Genomic DNA, 14,281 nt, shown 5'->3' with positions numbered 1-14,281 from the left:
CACGGGCTCCCCGTGACCCGAGGTAGTTCGGATAAGCGGTAGAAGATGAATGAATGAATGAATGAATGAAAGAGCTCAAAAGTGGATCCCTGGCTGTGCTATGATTTGATTACAAGCTTTGCCCATATCTACTTTATTTAGTTATGTGTGATCAGTTGTGATGATGTGATCAGTCATCCTTTTCCATTGGCATATGGATAAACTGTAAGAAAGTTTTCAAAAGAATCGGCATTTCAACAGCAGAAGCCATCTGGGGAAGTTAAAAGGTCTGAACTGCAAGGCAAGGGAAAGTGGACTCTCACTTTTAGAAGAGGCTCTGACATTTGAGTGCAAACTCAAATTGTTTGCAAGGCACATGGATTGTGGTTAACTTGATGAGTTTCCCATGCGGAAACAGTACAAAGAAAGGAAAGAAGATGATGGAAAAAAGTTGCTGATGATAATTATCTGCCTGACTGTTACATGGGCTCAATCAGAAAAAGACGCTACACCCGCTGCAGGATAACGGGTCGAATGTACAGGTCTGTATCTTCTTTTGGCATTGCCACAAACGGCCCAAGCATTGAGAATATAGTGACGCATGACTCATCTGTACAGATCACTTTTTCCACATCTCTGTAGACCAATGTCTATGTTTTTTTTTTTTTCCTGCACCACTGAACTCTAATCTTTGTAATGATAGGTTTACTGAAACTCTAGCATAATATCCATCTCCATGTACTTACTGATTTGTTCTTTGATGCTCTGTTCACATCTTGCTTTAACATTCTTCTTTTGTCTCAATAAATTGTTTGTGTGTATTTCATTACATATTGCACTAAATATTGCATATTTTAATGGAACGCAAGCATCATGGTCATTGCATGTGATTAATGACCATTGCTCTTCACCTCAATTTCCAACCTTGTTTATTGTATTTACCATAGATATAAACACAAATGTCATTTACTGGAACAAAGTACTGTGACTGAAGCTCATGGCACCAGTGCCCCAAAATTTCAACCCTTTTTTTTTAAATAAACTTAGATATTTTCCATTTGCCATATTTATCCAAAATGTTCCAGCGTGGCATTTTTACCAAATCAATGTGTCACAATGTAGCTATGTGAAAATGTGTAATTAAGTCAGTATCTGATCTTCATTAAAGTTTTTACCTGAACTATTTATTGTCCAGTATAAAAAGGTTGTAAGACCTTTTTATACTGGACAATAAATAGTTCAGGTAAAAACTTTGTTTGTATGTACGTCGCTCTGGATAAGGGCGTCTGCCAAATGCTGTAAATGTAAATGTCTCAGTGCGTGATGTGTATTCTTGATGTGTGTGGTTTGTCTAATTTAGTATTATCTGTAGTGTTATTAGCAAACCAGCAATACAATAGATGTGAAAAGACAACAAACTACAATTACTATAAATACTAAGTAATTACATAAGTTACTAAATCTTGTTAAATTACATATTTGATATTGTTACGTATTAAGAACTGATTATAATTTAGATGTTTCAAACTTCTTTGCCTCAGTTGCTTCAGTAGAAAATCTTTTGAGATACTTTCATAACGTTCAAAAACATGAATTTCCTCAGAAATAAGGATGAAAGACATCCTGAAGTTTATAATCAATGTACAAAATATCTTCTAAATAAAATGGTTCTTTCTACACAACAGAGAACAGATGGATGATTTTACATTTCACTACTCAATCATAATTAATCATTTGATGAGTAATAATCTTAGGGGAAATCTTATCATTTCCTTTTTCGTGGAAATATTCATATTTGCTTGCAAGGAAAAAAACATACTTTTAAGCATACAGATGTTGTATCAGAACACTGTGGAATAATCAAATCTGATGGGTAAGTGGATGCTGATCAATTTTCTATTACAGCAGCTCTAATCTGTTACATCATCTTTGTTACAGCAACGTAATTGTAATGAATGATCTAGTCTATGATGGACTGGACACTACAAATCCATTTGTTTCCACCACAAAACAGAATTAAGTATAGCAGAATAATAATACTCACTGAATAAAATAGCATGCTGTTGTAGAAGACTGATCCACAACAGGGTGACTGCCCAATGCAGTGATGTAGACTATTTAGAAAAGACACCTTTGTTTTTGTCACACATACATTACAACACAGTGAAATACTTTTCTTCACATATCCCAGCTTTGGAGTTTGGGGTCAGAGCATAGGGTCAGCCATGATATAGCCCCCCAGAGCAGTTAGCTTTAAGGGCATTGCTCAAGGGCCCAATGGAGGCAGCTTGGCAAGACCGGGGCTTGAACCCTGATCAACAACCCAGAGTCTTAACTGCTTGAGCCACCACTGCCCCATGTTACAGAGAAATACTAGAAAACACAAAGCCCTCTATCTGAAAAACTTTCTCATGTTAACAAACTTTCTGTAACAAAGTGCTGACACTGGAGACTCCTTCAGTAAAATTTCAATAAACATCCCTTTAATCAATGATTATATGTCCTTCTTTGTTAAAGAATGTCTTATAAGGTTATGTAGCATGTCCACTATGCTTAATATATAGTATAGGTTGTTTGGAGGATCAGGGTTCAAGCCCTGGCCCTGCCAAGCTACCACTGTTGGGCCCTTGAGCAAGGTCTTACATCCCATATGTAAAATGGAGCAATTTATACTGCAGCAATTTGCCATAGATGCAATTTTTGGTGTTTTTAATTTTTCTTTCTCAATTTACTATTAGTCATAGATTAGGCAGATTGTCCACTATACATGTTTCCAGTGGATGAGTTAAAATGTGTAAAATAGATTAAGCAAATATTTTACGTTAAACACTGATAATATAAGTATTTTTCTTTGAATTAACAATATATTTTGCTTTATACAGTTTTTTAAGCAAAATGGATGTTAGATCAAACACATAATGCATATTAAATTACACAGGAAATGAGCCAACAGCAATGAAGTAATGATTGTGTGATGCTCTTCTGCTCACCATGCTTGTAACGATTGTTTGAGTTGCTGGAGTCTTCCTGACAGCGCAGGTCATTCTCTTATGACCTCTGTAAGCAACAAGGATTTTTTTGGGTTGTTTTTGTGTTTTTCACTTTTGCACCATTCCAAAGAATCCCACTCAACACTCACTCAGCCGATCTGGCACTGGCAGATCACTGGCAGATCTGGCACGATCATTGAGATCACATTTTTCCCCTTTCTGATATTTAATGAAGACATATAAAGCTCCTGTCTGCATGTGTTTATGCATGTGCTGCATCTCAATTAGCTGAACGGATAATTGAATGAATGTGCAGGGGTCCAGATGACACCCATCAAAGCTGGTCAATAGTTTATTTTATATATATATATATATATATATATATATATATATATATATATATATATATATAGCTATTTGGTAGCTAATAATATTTAGGGGGAAAAAACAGACACATGAGGTTAAGGGAAAATCTACTTAATAGAGAAGAATTTCCATCATATACAGGTCTCCTGGCCAAACCTACTCATACTTGGCACTGTGAGAATGCCATAAATATAGCCTTAAGTAAATTTGTGCTTTTGTAAGCACTTGGTTATGTGTTCCCTGGAAACTGTTATACAAGACTTTACCCATACTATATACTTATGATCATTCCATTTGACATTTAGGTGATATTACCACTTCAAATTATGTCGGTTTAACTATTTAACTGGTTTCAATTTGTATTCGATTTTATAGCTATTTTGCTCTTCTTGGTCATTTATTAAGTGCATATATGGAATTATTAGTGTATGTAAAAACTGTATAGTTATTGCTAAATAGAATTATTGCAACACATTTGTAACAGGAATAAGTTATATAATGAACTTATTCCAATTAAAAATGGGTTGCAATAACTATAATTAGAGCCGTTTATTCACTTTTTAAAAACTGTATTGTGCATATTTTGCTTTAATGTAAAATACACATATATCTTAACGAATATATGGGTATTATATTTAAATAGGCAAAATGTTTTGAATCAGTAAAGACTAGATGGCTGTTGGCTTTTTAATGGTTTTGCTGAACAGAGAGCTTTCTCACGATAATGGTAAAAAAAAAAAAAAAAAAAAGTACAAGTAAAAGCATTTCAATTTTAAAAAGCCAAGAAGACGCCCACTCCAAGTGTGAGGGACCACCAGGACCTACCCCAATACCCTTTATAAGGATTATAATAACAGCTTGAACATAAAAGTTTACAGTTTTGGACAGGTTTCAAGCAGTGATGAGAAACATATGACCAGCAATATTATGTATTCAGCAGCAGTTAAGACTTGACTGACACTGTGATCAGTGTGTGATGTCTTTTCATGTGTAGCTCCTCTGCTCTTTTCATGTCCATTCAGGAACTCTTTTTAGCTTATTCGTTTTTTTCCCCTCCCTCTTGAAAGTTTGTGTAGGAATTTGGGATCAGCAGACATTTTAATGTTGCTCCTGGAGGATTTTGGAGAGTAACAAGGATAACACTTATTTCTCAGGTATGGCTTTTCATTTACAAGTACTGATTTATTGATCGTCACCTAATACTGAAGTGAGTGTTTTCTTGTGTTGATATTTCTACTATAATCCAGTGTCATGGCTTAGTCACAATACAGTAAGTACTACAAACCCTAGCATCTTAACTCTGAGGTACATTAATAAGATGCTGATGAAATCAATATAGTGAATTTTATGACCATAACCATTTACACAACCTTAATGTCTGCTAAAGAAAAAAAAAGCTGAATATCCATTTCTAATAGGAAGAGTAATAAAACTAATTCAAATTACATATTTAAAAAAAAAAGAAAGAAAGAAAATGGTATTAGAAATCTTTTCCAATATGCTTGTAACACCAATAAATACAACAATTACATTTCTTCCATAATATTTCTAAGATTCTTGATATTCTCTGCAGACCTTTCCTAGGAGTTGACAAATCACATCAACCTTTTTGCTTATTACATATTATTTTAAATCCCATTTAATTCTACTGTTAAAGTTAATATGCATGTTTTTCAGAGTGTACATGATTTTAACACTTCTATTTTAATGCTTCTTTCTCTTTTTTATTATAAACAGACATGTTCTGGCAGTAAACATGTATTGACCAAGCTATAGCAACAATTTTAGATGATGGTCATGCAAGGAAGATGAGAAGGGGTGCAAAATAATATAGATTTTTTTAACCTAGAACATTTTACAGACTCCAAGTGTCTCCTGCCCTCTAGCTGGTGCTGTAGTTTATACAGAAAAGTAACTTTTTAATTTCAGTATTCCACTGCATTTTGGTTTGGGCAGTTTGTAAGAACCATTTCTGAACAGCAAAACGTTATTTACTGAAAAAACCTACAGAAGAAAAACATTAGTCTTTAATGCTGGTACGTTAGCAGGAATACTACAACACTGCTAATGAAAATCATACGACAATATGTTGAGCTTTTTAGCCAGCAGGCAATATTTAGAAACGTGTAAAATTGATTTCCTATAATGTAATCAAATGAACCGTTTTTTCCTTTTTCCATTCATAGACCCCAAACATTGTGACCTAATGTCCACAATGAGAATCATTTTGTTGTTCGCCTTGCTTCTCCTGTGCCACGGAAAACCATACAAGCCAATAAACATCATGGAGTTGATGAAAATTCATGACATCATGCAACAAGACAATGGGAGTGATGAGGATGATGACGACGACGACGATAATGATGGCGACGACGATATTGACAACTTTATTACAGACTGCCCTTTTGGCTGCCAGTGCTTCAGAAGGGTTGTTCAATGTTCAGATCTAGGTAATAGATGCTTTTGGCTGGACTGTCTGGGTGTAAAAAGCTCACAGGGAATTCCGAATTAACATGATGAATCATTGTATTGTTTATATTTTCAACAGGTCTTGTGTTAGTACCACGTGACATTCCAGCAGACACGCTAATGATTGATCTGCAAAACAACGATATTACTGAAATCAAGGAGGATGATTTTAAAAAACTGAAAAATCTCTATGTAAGAGAAATGACTGATTCACGACTTCACTGTTATTAATGGCTGCATGATGTTATCTTAGTTACTGCACGTGTTGAAATGTGATCAAAAAATCAGAACATGTCAAATATATGGACTTCATTCACTGTATTAAGTAAATCCTAACATTTAATCTTAAGTATTTTATTTTATACAAAACCTGCAACAGTTAAGTGGTCATAAATGTCATAAGTCACATATGTCTTTTTTTTGTATTCATTGCTACAGGCCTTGTTTCTGGTTAATAACATGATTTCAAAGATTCATCCAAAGGCTTTCCAAAACATGGAGAATCTCCGTCTACTTTACTTGTCATATAATCTCCTGACACAAATACCTGAAAATCTGCCAAAGAACATCTTGGAGCTAAGAATACATGACAATAAGATCAGCAGGATCCAAAAGGATGCATTTAAAGGGATGCATTCCTTGCATGTTCTAGGTATGGTTTTGAGTCTTCTGAAATATTCTCACAATATCTAAGAAAATGCACATTATACAAGACCATTCACAGGCCAGTTAGTTATTAGTACATCTGTTCAAGTGCTATATAACATTCTATATTCTGGAAAGCTGTAAATTAAATATATCAGTTTAAAAGAAGAAGAATGTTTTTTTTTAATGAGTGCCAAAGCAGGAGACTAGTGTTTACTAGTGTTTTTACCCACAACTGATTTTACTGGCTCACAAGGTTCACAAGGTAAAAGATTATCTAGACAAAGTTAGTGCAAAGAAAACATAAAATAAATGTGCATTTTCCAGAGTTTTATTATAAGTGTTATCTTTATGTGCCTCCCAGCAAAGGGTCCAAAATCATAAATGCAGCTATAGTCTATAACAAGCCATACTCACAACTTATAAGCACTGAAGCGTGTTTAAATTTAAGACAGTTCTAAAGATTAATAAATAAATGTGAATATATATGTTCAGGATCTCTTACATTTCAGTACATTATTCCCCCAGAAATGAGCGCTAATCCAATTGCCAACAGTGGGATTGCACTAGGAGCTTTTAATGATATGGCAACCCTTTACCTGAGAATTGCAGAGGCAAAGCTAACCGCAGTACCAAAAGGTAACGTCTTTTACTAATGCACAGTTACATGATTTTAACAAATGAGAATCTTTATTGTTGAGCAATGAGGAAAGTGTATTATTGCATAATTGTAATATTAGAAATAATGCTATGGTAATACAGAATGTGTTAATAATATTTTAGTACCTAATGTTCTAACTTAATGCTTTAAAACATACTTTTTTTTTTTTTTTACTAAAACTAAGAGTGGTTCCAAAACTCTATAGTGTTTATATTGAAATTTGTTTTAACAAATATGAGGCAGTTGGAAAATGGAACAAACATAATAATGTGGTCTGGGAAAAAGTCTAGATGAGGAGCAGTTTGTGGAAAACAAAAAAGAGAACCGATTATATATCTTTTTATGATTTTGGCATGTCTTAAAATGGTGGGAACAGTAGCTACTTAATGTTATTCGGGACATTGTACAATTATCTGGAAAACAAAATCAGATCTCATACTAATTATCAAAATTTTTGAAAGCTGAATATGACCATTTAGTGCAGAAAAGAATTTGTTCTCACTAACTTTACAAAATGTTTATTTGTTTCACTTGATTTTTCATAGATCTGCCCTCTTCTCTAACTGAGCTTCACTTGGACTATAATAAAATTGCCAAAGTTGAGGTGGAAGACTTTATCCGTTACAAAAACTTGCTGAGGTAAACACAACGTTACAGTCATAGCATCTGCCTGACCATAGAAACAGCTATTGATGAAGATGTTATTATTTGGCTTTATGTGCTGCAGGTTGGGGTTTGGTTTCAACCAGATCAAGTATGTGGAGAATGGGAGCTTAGCATTTATTCCCAAAGTCAGAGAAATTCATCTGGATAACAACAGGCTGAAAAATATTCCCCCAGGTTTGAACACACTTAAGTATTTACAGGTAAGAGTTTTTGTTAATGGTGTTAATTGTGCATTTAAGAGCAAGATAACGAATAATATCTAGACATGACACTGTCTACTTTAATAGGAACATCTGTACACCTGCTCACAGGCAGTTTTCCAATCAGCCAAACATGTGGCAGAAGTATAATGCATGAAATCATGCAGATGCACGTCAAGAGCTTCAGTTACTGATCAAATTAAATATCAGCATGAGGAAAAAGTGTGATCTCTGTGAATTTGTAGCAAAGCTATGACTTTCAAAACTATGACACATTTTGGATTCCGGGGTATATGCCACTGTCAGCAATTATAATTTTCAATAACGTTCAATGGCAAATACTTTATTTTAATGCTGATTTAAATTGATTTATTACTTACTATTGGTGTTTCCTCTGTATGCCATGTACTATTAGGTGGTGTACCTCCATGCTAATAGCATTACCAGTGTGGGAGTGAACGACTTCTGCCCAACAAGAACCAAGGTAAAGAAGGCTCTCTACTCAGGAATCAGTCTATTTGCCAATCCAGTGAAATACTGGCAGATCCAACCAGCCACCTTCCGCTGTGCATCTGGCCCGAGATCTCTGCAACTTGGCAATTTTAGACGAAAGTGAGCGAAGAGTTCCACTGGAGGGCAGCAACTCAACTTATATTTGATAATTTCTTTTAGTTAATAACTGGGATGTTGATCCCTCAATCAGGTTGCACCGTACATCCACATCTGCTGATGAACAAGTAGTTTACTTGAAAAACGTCCTGTGAAGATAATTATGTAACAAAGTATTTACCAGGCATTTTTTGCTGGAAACTTATTATTAAGCTGTTTTATTGGGACCACTAGTTTTAGAGTAGCTACATTGGGTGCAATCGTTGTTATTATCTGTTTATACCTTCATGCAGAATCTGTTGGTTATCAGTGTTATTGCTGAACTAGTCATTTTTTAAAATTGTATAATCAAACATTGTTAGTAAACCTTAAATTGTTTCACTGTCATTATTATGTTAAATGACATTTAGGTACTCAAGAGACACAATGCAGGTCTCTAATGTAGACTAAGAATTGTAAACTATGAAATAAGCTACAATTGTGTCGAACCTTTGTTGAAATGTGTAATAAAGCATTTTGTGAATAAACAGAAAGAATGAAAAACTTTAAAAACAAATGTTGCTATTATTTCATCCAGTGGTATTTAGGCTAAGACTAAAGAGGCATCTTCAGAACCTTATTTGTATTTTATAGTGTTAAGAGAAGAGGTAATCCACTATGTAGGAAGCCTTCATTCTAGTAAGCAATGTTGTCAAAAAACTTGACAGAACTAGACACTGGGCACTAGATACTATAGAACTCTAGACATGACTGCAGATTTTGGTCCATCATATATTGTATATACTCTAACACATAAGCCCTTGTTAAGTCAGTGATGAAAAGAGTCTGAGCTTTCTGATTATATATAAATACACACACACACACACACACACCGATCCCTTTCACAGTATGCACTGATCTTGGTCAGACTTATGGCAGATCCAGTCAGGCAAAATATGAGCTGCCTCTCCGACTCAGGGTAAATCTTGTGTTTATCTAAAGGCAACAAGGTGATAATAAAAACAGCCATGAATGCACACTAATGTGTTCACATTTGCAAGAGATGTGACTGCATAAGCCATCATGGAAGTGTTTCAGAAAAGAATTAAAGATATATTGGCATAAATCTTTATAAAAATGGCCACTACTATCTATATCAATACAATATTTACAGTATACAACTATAGTCATCTAACCACCCAGCTGTTTTTTTCAGGATTTACTGTTACATGTCATTAAAGAGGAAAGGGGGAAGAGTGATTGAGTTCCACAGAGCCATACTAACATTTTTTGCAGTGTATTTTGGGTAATACCAACAATGATTAATGAATGTCTATCCAGATGACTTGTTAAAATGGCTGCTATTTTACAAAGAACACTTATTGGAAAGAATTATACATGAACTGTAAAAATGAGAAATTAACTATACACATAGGTGCTGGAGAGGTTCCATCAAATGTGCATTCATTCACTTTATTCTGGTCAGAACTGTGGTGGATCTAAAGCCCATCTCAGGAACACTGGGCATGAGGTGAGAAATCACTCTAGATGGGACATTACTCCTTTGCTGGGAAACCAAAAACACAGAACAATGCATATCCACACACTCATAAGAACATGATGGCATGTTCTTTGGCAGTGGGAATAAACTGTAAAACACAAAGGGAACCCATGTGGACACAGAGGGACACGCACAATTCCACACCAATGGTTCTCCAGCTCAACACCGGAGCTGTGAGGTGAAAGAAGCACCATTGCAAAAATGTGTGTAATTTGTATGAATTATTCACCTCATAAAGTGAATGATGTATAAATTTACTAACATCTAAAGCACTGGACAATATGAACCATTGCCGCACCTCTGATGCTTTTCCTTCTCTGTGGATTTGTGGAAAAAATAACAATAAAAAATGTTGAGCAGTCTTTCTCAAAAGATCAGAGCCTAATCTGTGCATCTGTGTTTAAAATACAAACTGTTCTGTAAATGTTGAGGATTTGAACAAATTCTTATTTCTGATTCATGTTTAACTTGTACCAGCAGATGGAGCTTCTGTTTCAGCTTTTCATGTTGCTTTGAAGACAAGACCTACAGTATTAATCTTCTTTCAGGACACAAAACAATAATAAGAATAATGACTTGAAGGTAGTATGGTTTTTCTATAATTAATGTGACCATACAATTAACGTGACCTTAATAGAAAGCAAACTATAATATTGTCTAATTATAGTTTAATCTAATGGTGATAAGGTTTTGTTAAATATTGGTCAGAGAAGAGTCTTTGACATGGAAACCAATTCTGCACAAACAAATGCAGAATACCATATCTTTTCATTCAAAATATCCAAAACTCGACTACTAAACACTAAACTGCTGAACAATATCAGTAATATGGTCTTAGGCTTATAACTTCTTTACATTTTTAAATAGGGGTCATAACTACAGCATTAATCTGATAATTAAAAAACAAAAAAACAAATTTCACATTTTATGTCCAGGCTTTTTTTTTTTTTTTTTTTTAAAGTTTCGTTAAAATTAATAACTTCATTTTATAATATGTTATTAAATATGGCTAGGTTATTTCATTATAGACTAAATATATTAAATATTAATTAGACTGTTCAAAATGCACAATACCATTAAAGTGCATTTAATATTTCTCATAAGAGCCAACTGCTGCAGAAAACAAATCCTTTTACCAGATGTGACATTTAAGCAGGACATGATAGAGACTTTATCAAAATATCTTTAACATAACATGACTTGGTTACATAATACAAAATTCCTTTCTGTTCCAGGGCCATTAATGCTGCCAGATACAGCAATTTGCTTTCAGTTCAGCTTGATTCAGAGGAAAACATACAGTATGACTTCTGATATTAGGTATCAAAAATGGAATAATTGAATACTTTACAAATTGTTATTAGGATAGACAGCTTTGTCTAAAATCACTGACTATTGATTGTTCATATTTTCATAGCGCTTGAAATCGAAAGTTTCTGCCCTCCTTCTGGGACATACATTCTGCCAAATCAGCCTAATAATAAAGTATTTTCTTTATTAGAATTTTGATGAAATGAATGTTTCAGGATAGAACTGTAATAATGTTGTTCCCATGTGCTGAAGTTATCCATGTGGCATGTGAGGATATTATACTGCGCCCCTAGGACAGTGTCCTGAATGCCTTTTTATGTACACCCAGCAACACAAGACCAACAGGATTATATATAAAAGAACAGAAATCAGTCCAGATTTGGATATTTCTGTGTAGAATTTTCAATTCTAGAATTAATAACAGAAATAAAAGATATGTATCTCAGTCCAATCCCAGAACAGACAAAAAATGATTTTTTTTTTTTTTGAGGAATGCCAAAATATGCTTGTAAATCAGGCCTAATCCGTGTAAAAGTCTCATAGGGATAAAGGTTTTTGCTTATTTTATGGTGGCAGGCCCTTAAAATATGCAAACACACAAAGCCAGATGCAAGACCGCTGACAGGTGATTATCTGATTGCCACAGTTGGAGGCCCTTTTCCACATCCATGGAATGTATACAATTAAGAAAGTTAGAGAAAAAGTGTCTCCATCAGTGAATGCATCAATTTTCTTCTCTTCATCACAATTTGGCCAGCTCTTCGAGTGTAGAGAGACATGAAGGGGTGGTATTGGAGTGGGGGAAAAGGAAGGGGAAGGAGGGGGGTCACAGGCTGACAGAAACAGCAAGAGAAACTTTGCTCAGGAAACATATGGAACAAATCTGCAGGTTGGCCTGGGCCGCTGCTGCCACGTCTCACATACCGGCATCTCCGAGAAAGAAAAAAAAAAACTTTCACAACACATTTGGACTGTTTAAGCGTTCCCATCCTGACAAACACCTGGAAGATAAATTCTTAAATAAAGACAAGTAAATCTGACATAATTTTTATTTACTTTTTATCAACACACTTTTTATAAAACCTAGTTATCTGTTAAAAGAAGGCAGAATAATTTATTATATATATATTATATATATATTACACACACACACACACACATCTATCTATCCATCCATCCATCCATCCATCTATCTATCAGAAGAAACCTCATGTGAACGATCAATGCATACAGTTAAATCAACTTTATATTTTCCCATTTAAACTAACATACTCTTCATTGAGAGAACACTGTACTTTGTATAAATGCAGAAATCTCTCCAGCTTGTTTTGATCAAAATTTTTCTTTTTGTCACTGAAGCACTTCTCAAAAAATATGGAATATGTTGATATTTTGTCTTTCAAGTACTAAAAAACTTTCAATAAATTTAGGTCATTTGTATATAACTAGGGAAGTGAGATTTGAGATTTAAAAAAAAACGTGCTAAATGGTGCAATTGTCTAGAATCAATGTCCCAAAAAGAGACAGGAAAATAAGCAAATTAAATGAGGGCATGATGAAACTATAAGCAGTGCTTTTCCAATCAGCAAGATGTATCTGCCTTAAATACTGCTGCTCACTTAAAGGTTTTTGTTTTTCATGCAAATGTTTCTCCCAAATATCAAAAAGAGGAATAAAATACCTCATTGAAACATAATTAATACCCATGAGAAATCCCTGACAATACCATCTGCACTGAGTTATAAAATCAATGGAGGATGTGGTAGCCTAGTGTTTCAGGTGTTGGACTACCGATCAGAAGGTTGTGAGTTAGAATTACAGGTCCATGAGCAAGGTCCTTAACCCTTAATTGCGCAGTTGTATAACATGAGATGAAAAAAAGTAAGTTGCTCTGGATAGCATTGAATGGTTCCTTACCAGAGTACCTAAGTAAACTTTATGATCCGCCATGCAAGCTGTGATCTAATACTACAGCAGGGGCCATAACTCTCTCCTACAAAGCCACACAATTATGGAACAGTAGATCTGATTGGGAATCTTAACTATAGGCTGAAAACATTTTCTAAATAAAATGTTTGATTAATAAGCTTTTCTCATAGGTAAAGGTGCAGATCAAGAGGGTTCATTACCCTAGTGTTGTGGTAATCTAGTATGTTTGGATGTTGTCGTATCCCATCTCTCACAAGTTCACTCAGGTTTGCTGACAGTGGAGAGGTTTGCCACAGTATATCTCAAAATACCCACAAGATAGCAGTTGTTGTTGCTGAGGATGCCCCACATGTATAGCCTAAAGACCACCATTTGTTTACTGTGAATTGTTCACGCGAAAGATAGTTGTGGATGTTTTTCCTTAGATAGCCTAAGGACAATTAGCAATTGCTATTGATAATAACAGTTTACACTTATGTCTTCACCACTGAGCAGTTGCTAACTTCAAGTTGATACAGCAGACTTCAAGCTAAACATCTAATGATGCTAAAGCTTATGCTAATGTGTCCTGATTACACAATTAGCTTTTTTGGGAATGCATTTTAGCATTCATGTCAACAATCTATTTGGAAGCCATGCCGGAAAAAATACTTTCCTTTTCTGCCTGGAGTTTGTGAGACTCTTTGAGAGGAAAAACGTATATGGTCAAATGAAACCAAAACAGAGGTTTTTGCAACACACTTAAAGTGGGTTTCACATAAGGGATGGTTATACAAAAAATAACCTAATCCCCACTACCAAGTAAGGTGGAGAATCTGTGTTTTTCTGTGGCTGTTATCATGTTAAATGGCATGATGGATGCCACTATGAAGAAGTTTCCACCAGGTCATGATTGAATCCTTCAAACAAGTCCACA

General features: G+C 34.7%; 2 protein-coding genes across 3 annotated transcripts in view; one reads left to right on the top strand and one right to left on the bottom strand.

Annotated features, from left to right (window-relative positions):
- Positions 1-14,281, bottom strand: part of LOC132837848 (centromere protein P-like) — a 69,802-nt gene that overhangs the window by 23,266 nt on the left and 32,255 nt on the right. The gene's annotated exons all lie outside the window — the stretch shown is intronic.
- aspn (asporin (LRR class 1)) lies at positions 4,221-9,135 on the top strand. Its single transcript, XM_060858106.1, has 8 exons — positions 4,221-4,489; positions 5,522-5,785; positions 5,884-5,996; positions 6,243-6,456; positions 6,978-7,088; positions 7,656-7,749; positions 7,838-7,976; positions 8,392-9,135. The coding sequence occupies exons 2-8, from the start codon at positions 5,542-5,544 to the stop codon at positions 8,590-8,592; spliced, it is 1,116 nt and encodes a 371-aa protein (XP_060714089.1). The 5' UTR covers positions 4,221-4,489; positions 5,522-5,541; the 3' UTR covers positions 8,593-9,135.

The sequence above is a fragment of the Tachysurus vachellii genome, chromosome 22 (assembly GCF_030014155.1).
Source record: "Tachysurus vachellii isolate PV-2020 chromosome 22, HZAU_Pvac_v1, whole genome shotgun sequence".
Classification (NCBI taxonomy): domain Eukaryota; kingdom Metazoa; phylum Chordata; class Actinopteri; order Siluriformes; family Bagridae; genus Tachysurus; species Tachysurus vachellii.
This window is presented reverse-complemented; position numbering and strand designations above follow the sequence as displayed.

Bases quoted from the DNA above. Each gene is read 5' to 3' on its own strand.
- aspn (XM_060858106.1), top strand. From the start codon at position 5,542: ATGTCCACAATGAGAATCATTTTGTTGTTCGCCTTGCTTCTCCTGTGC. The intron at 6,457-6,977 runs GTATGGTTTTGA...TTATTCCCCCAG, and splicing joins GCATTCCTTGCATGTTCTAG to AAATGAGCGCTAATCCAATT. The intron at 7,750-7,837 runs GTAAACACAACG...TATGTGCTGCAG, and splicing joins CGTTACAAAAACTTGCTGAG to GTTGGGGTTTGGTTTCAACC.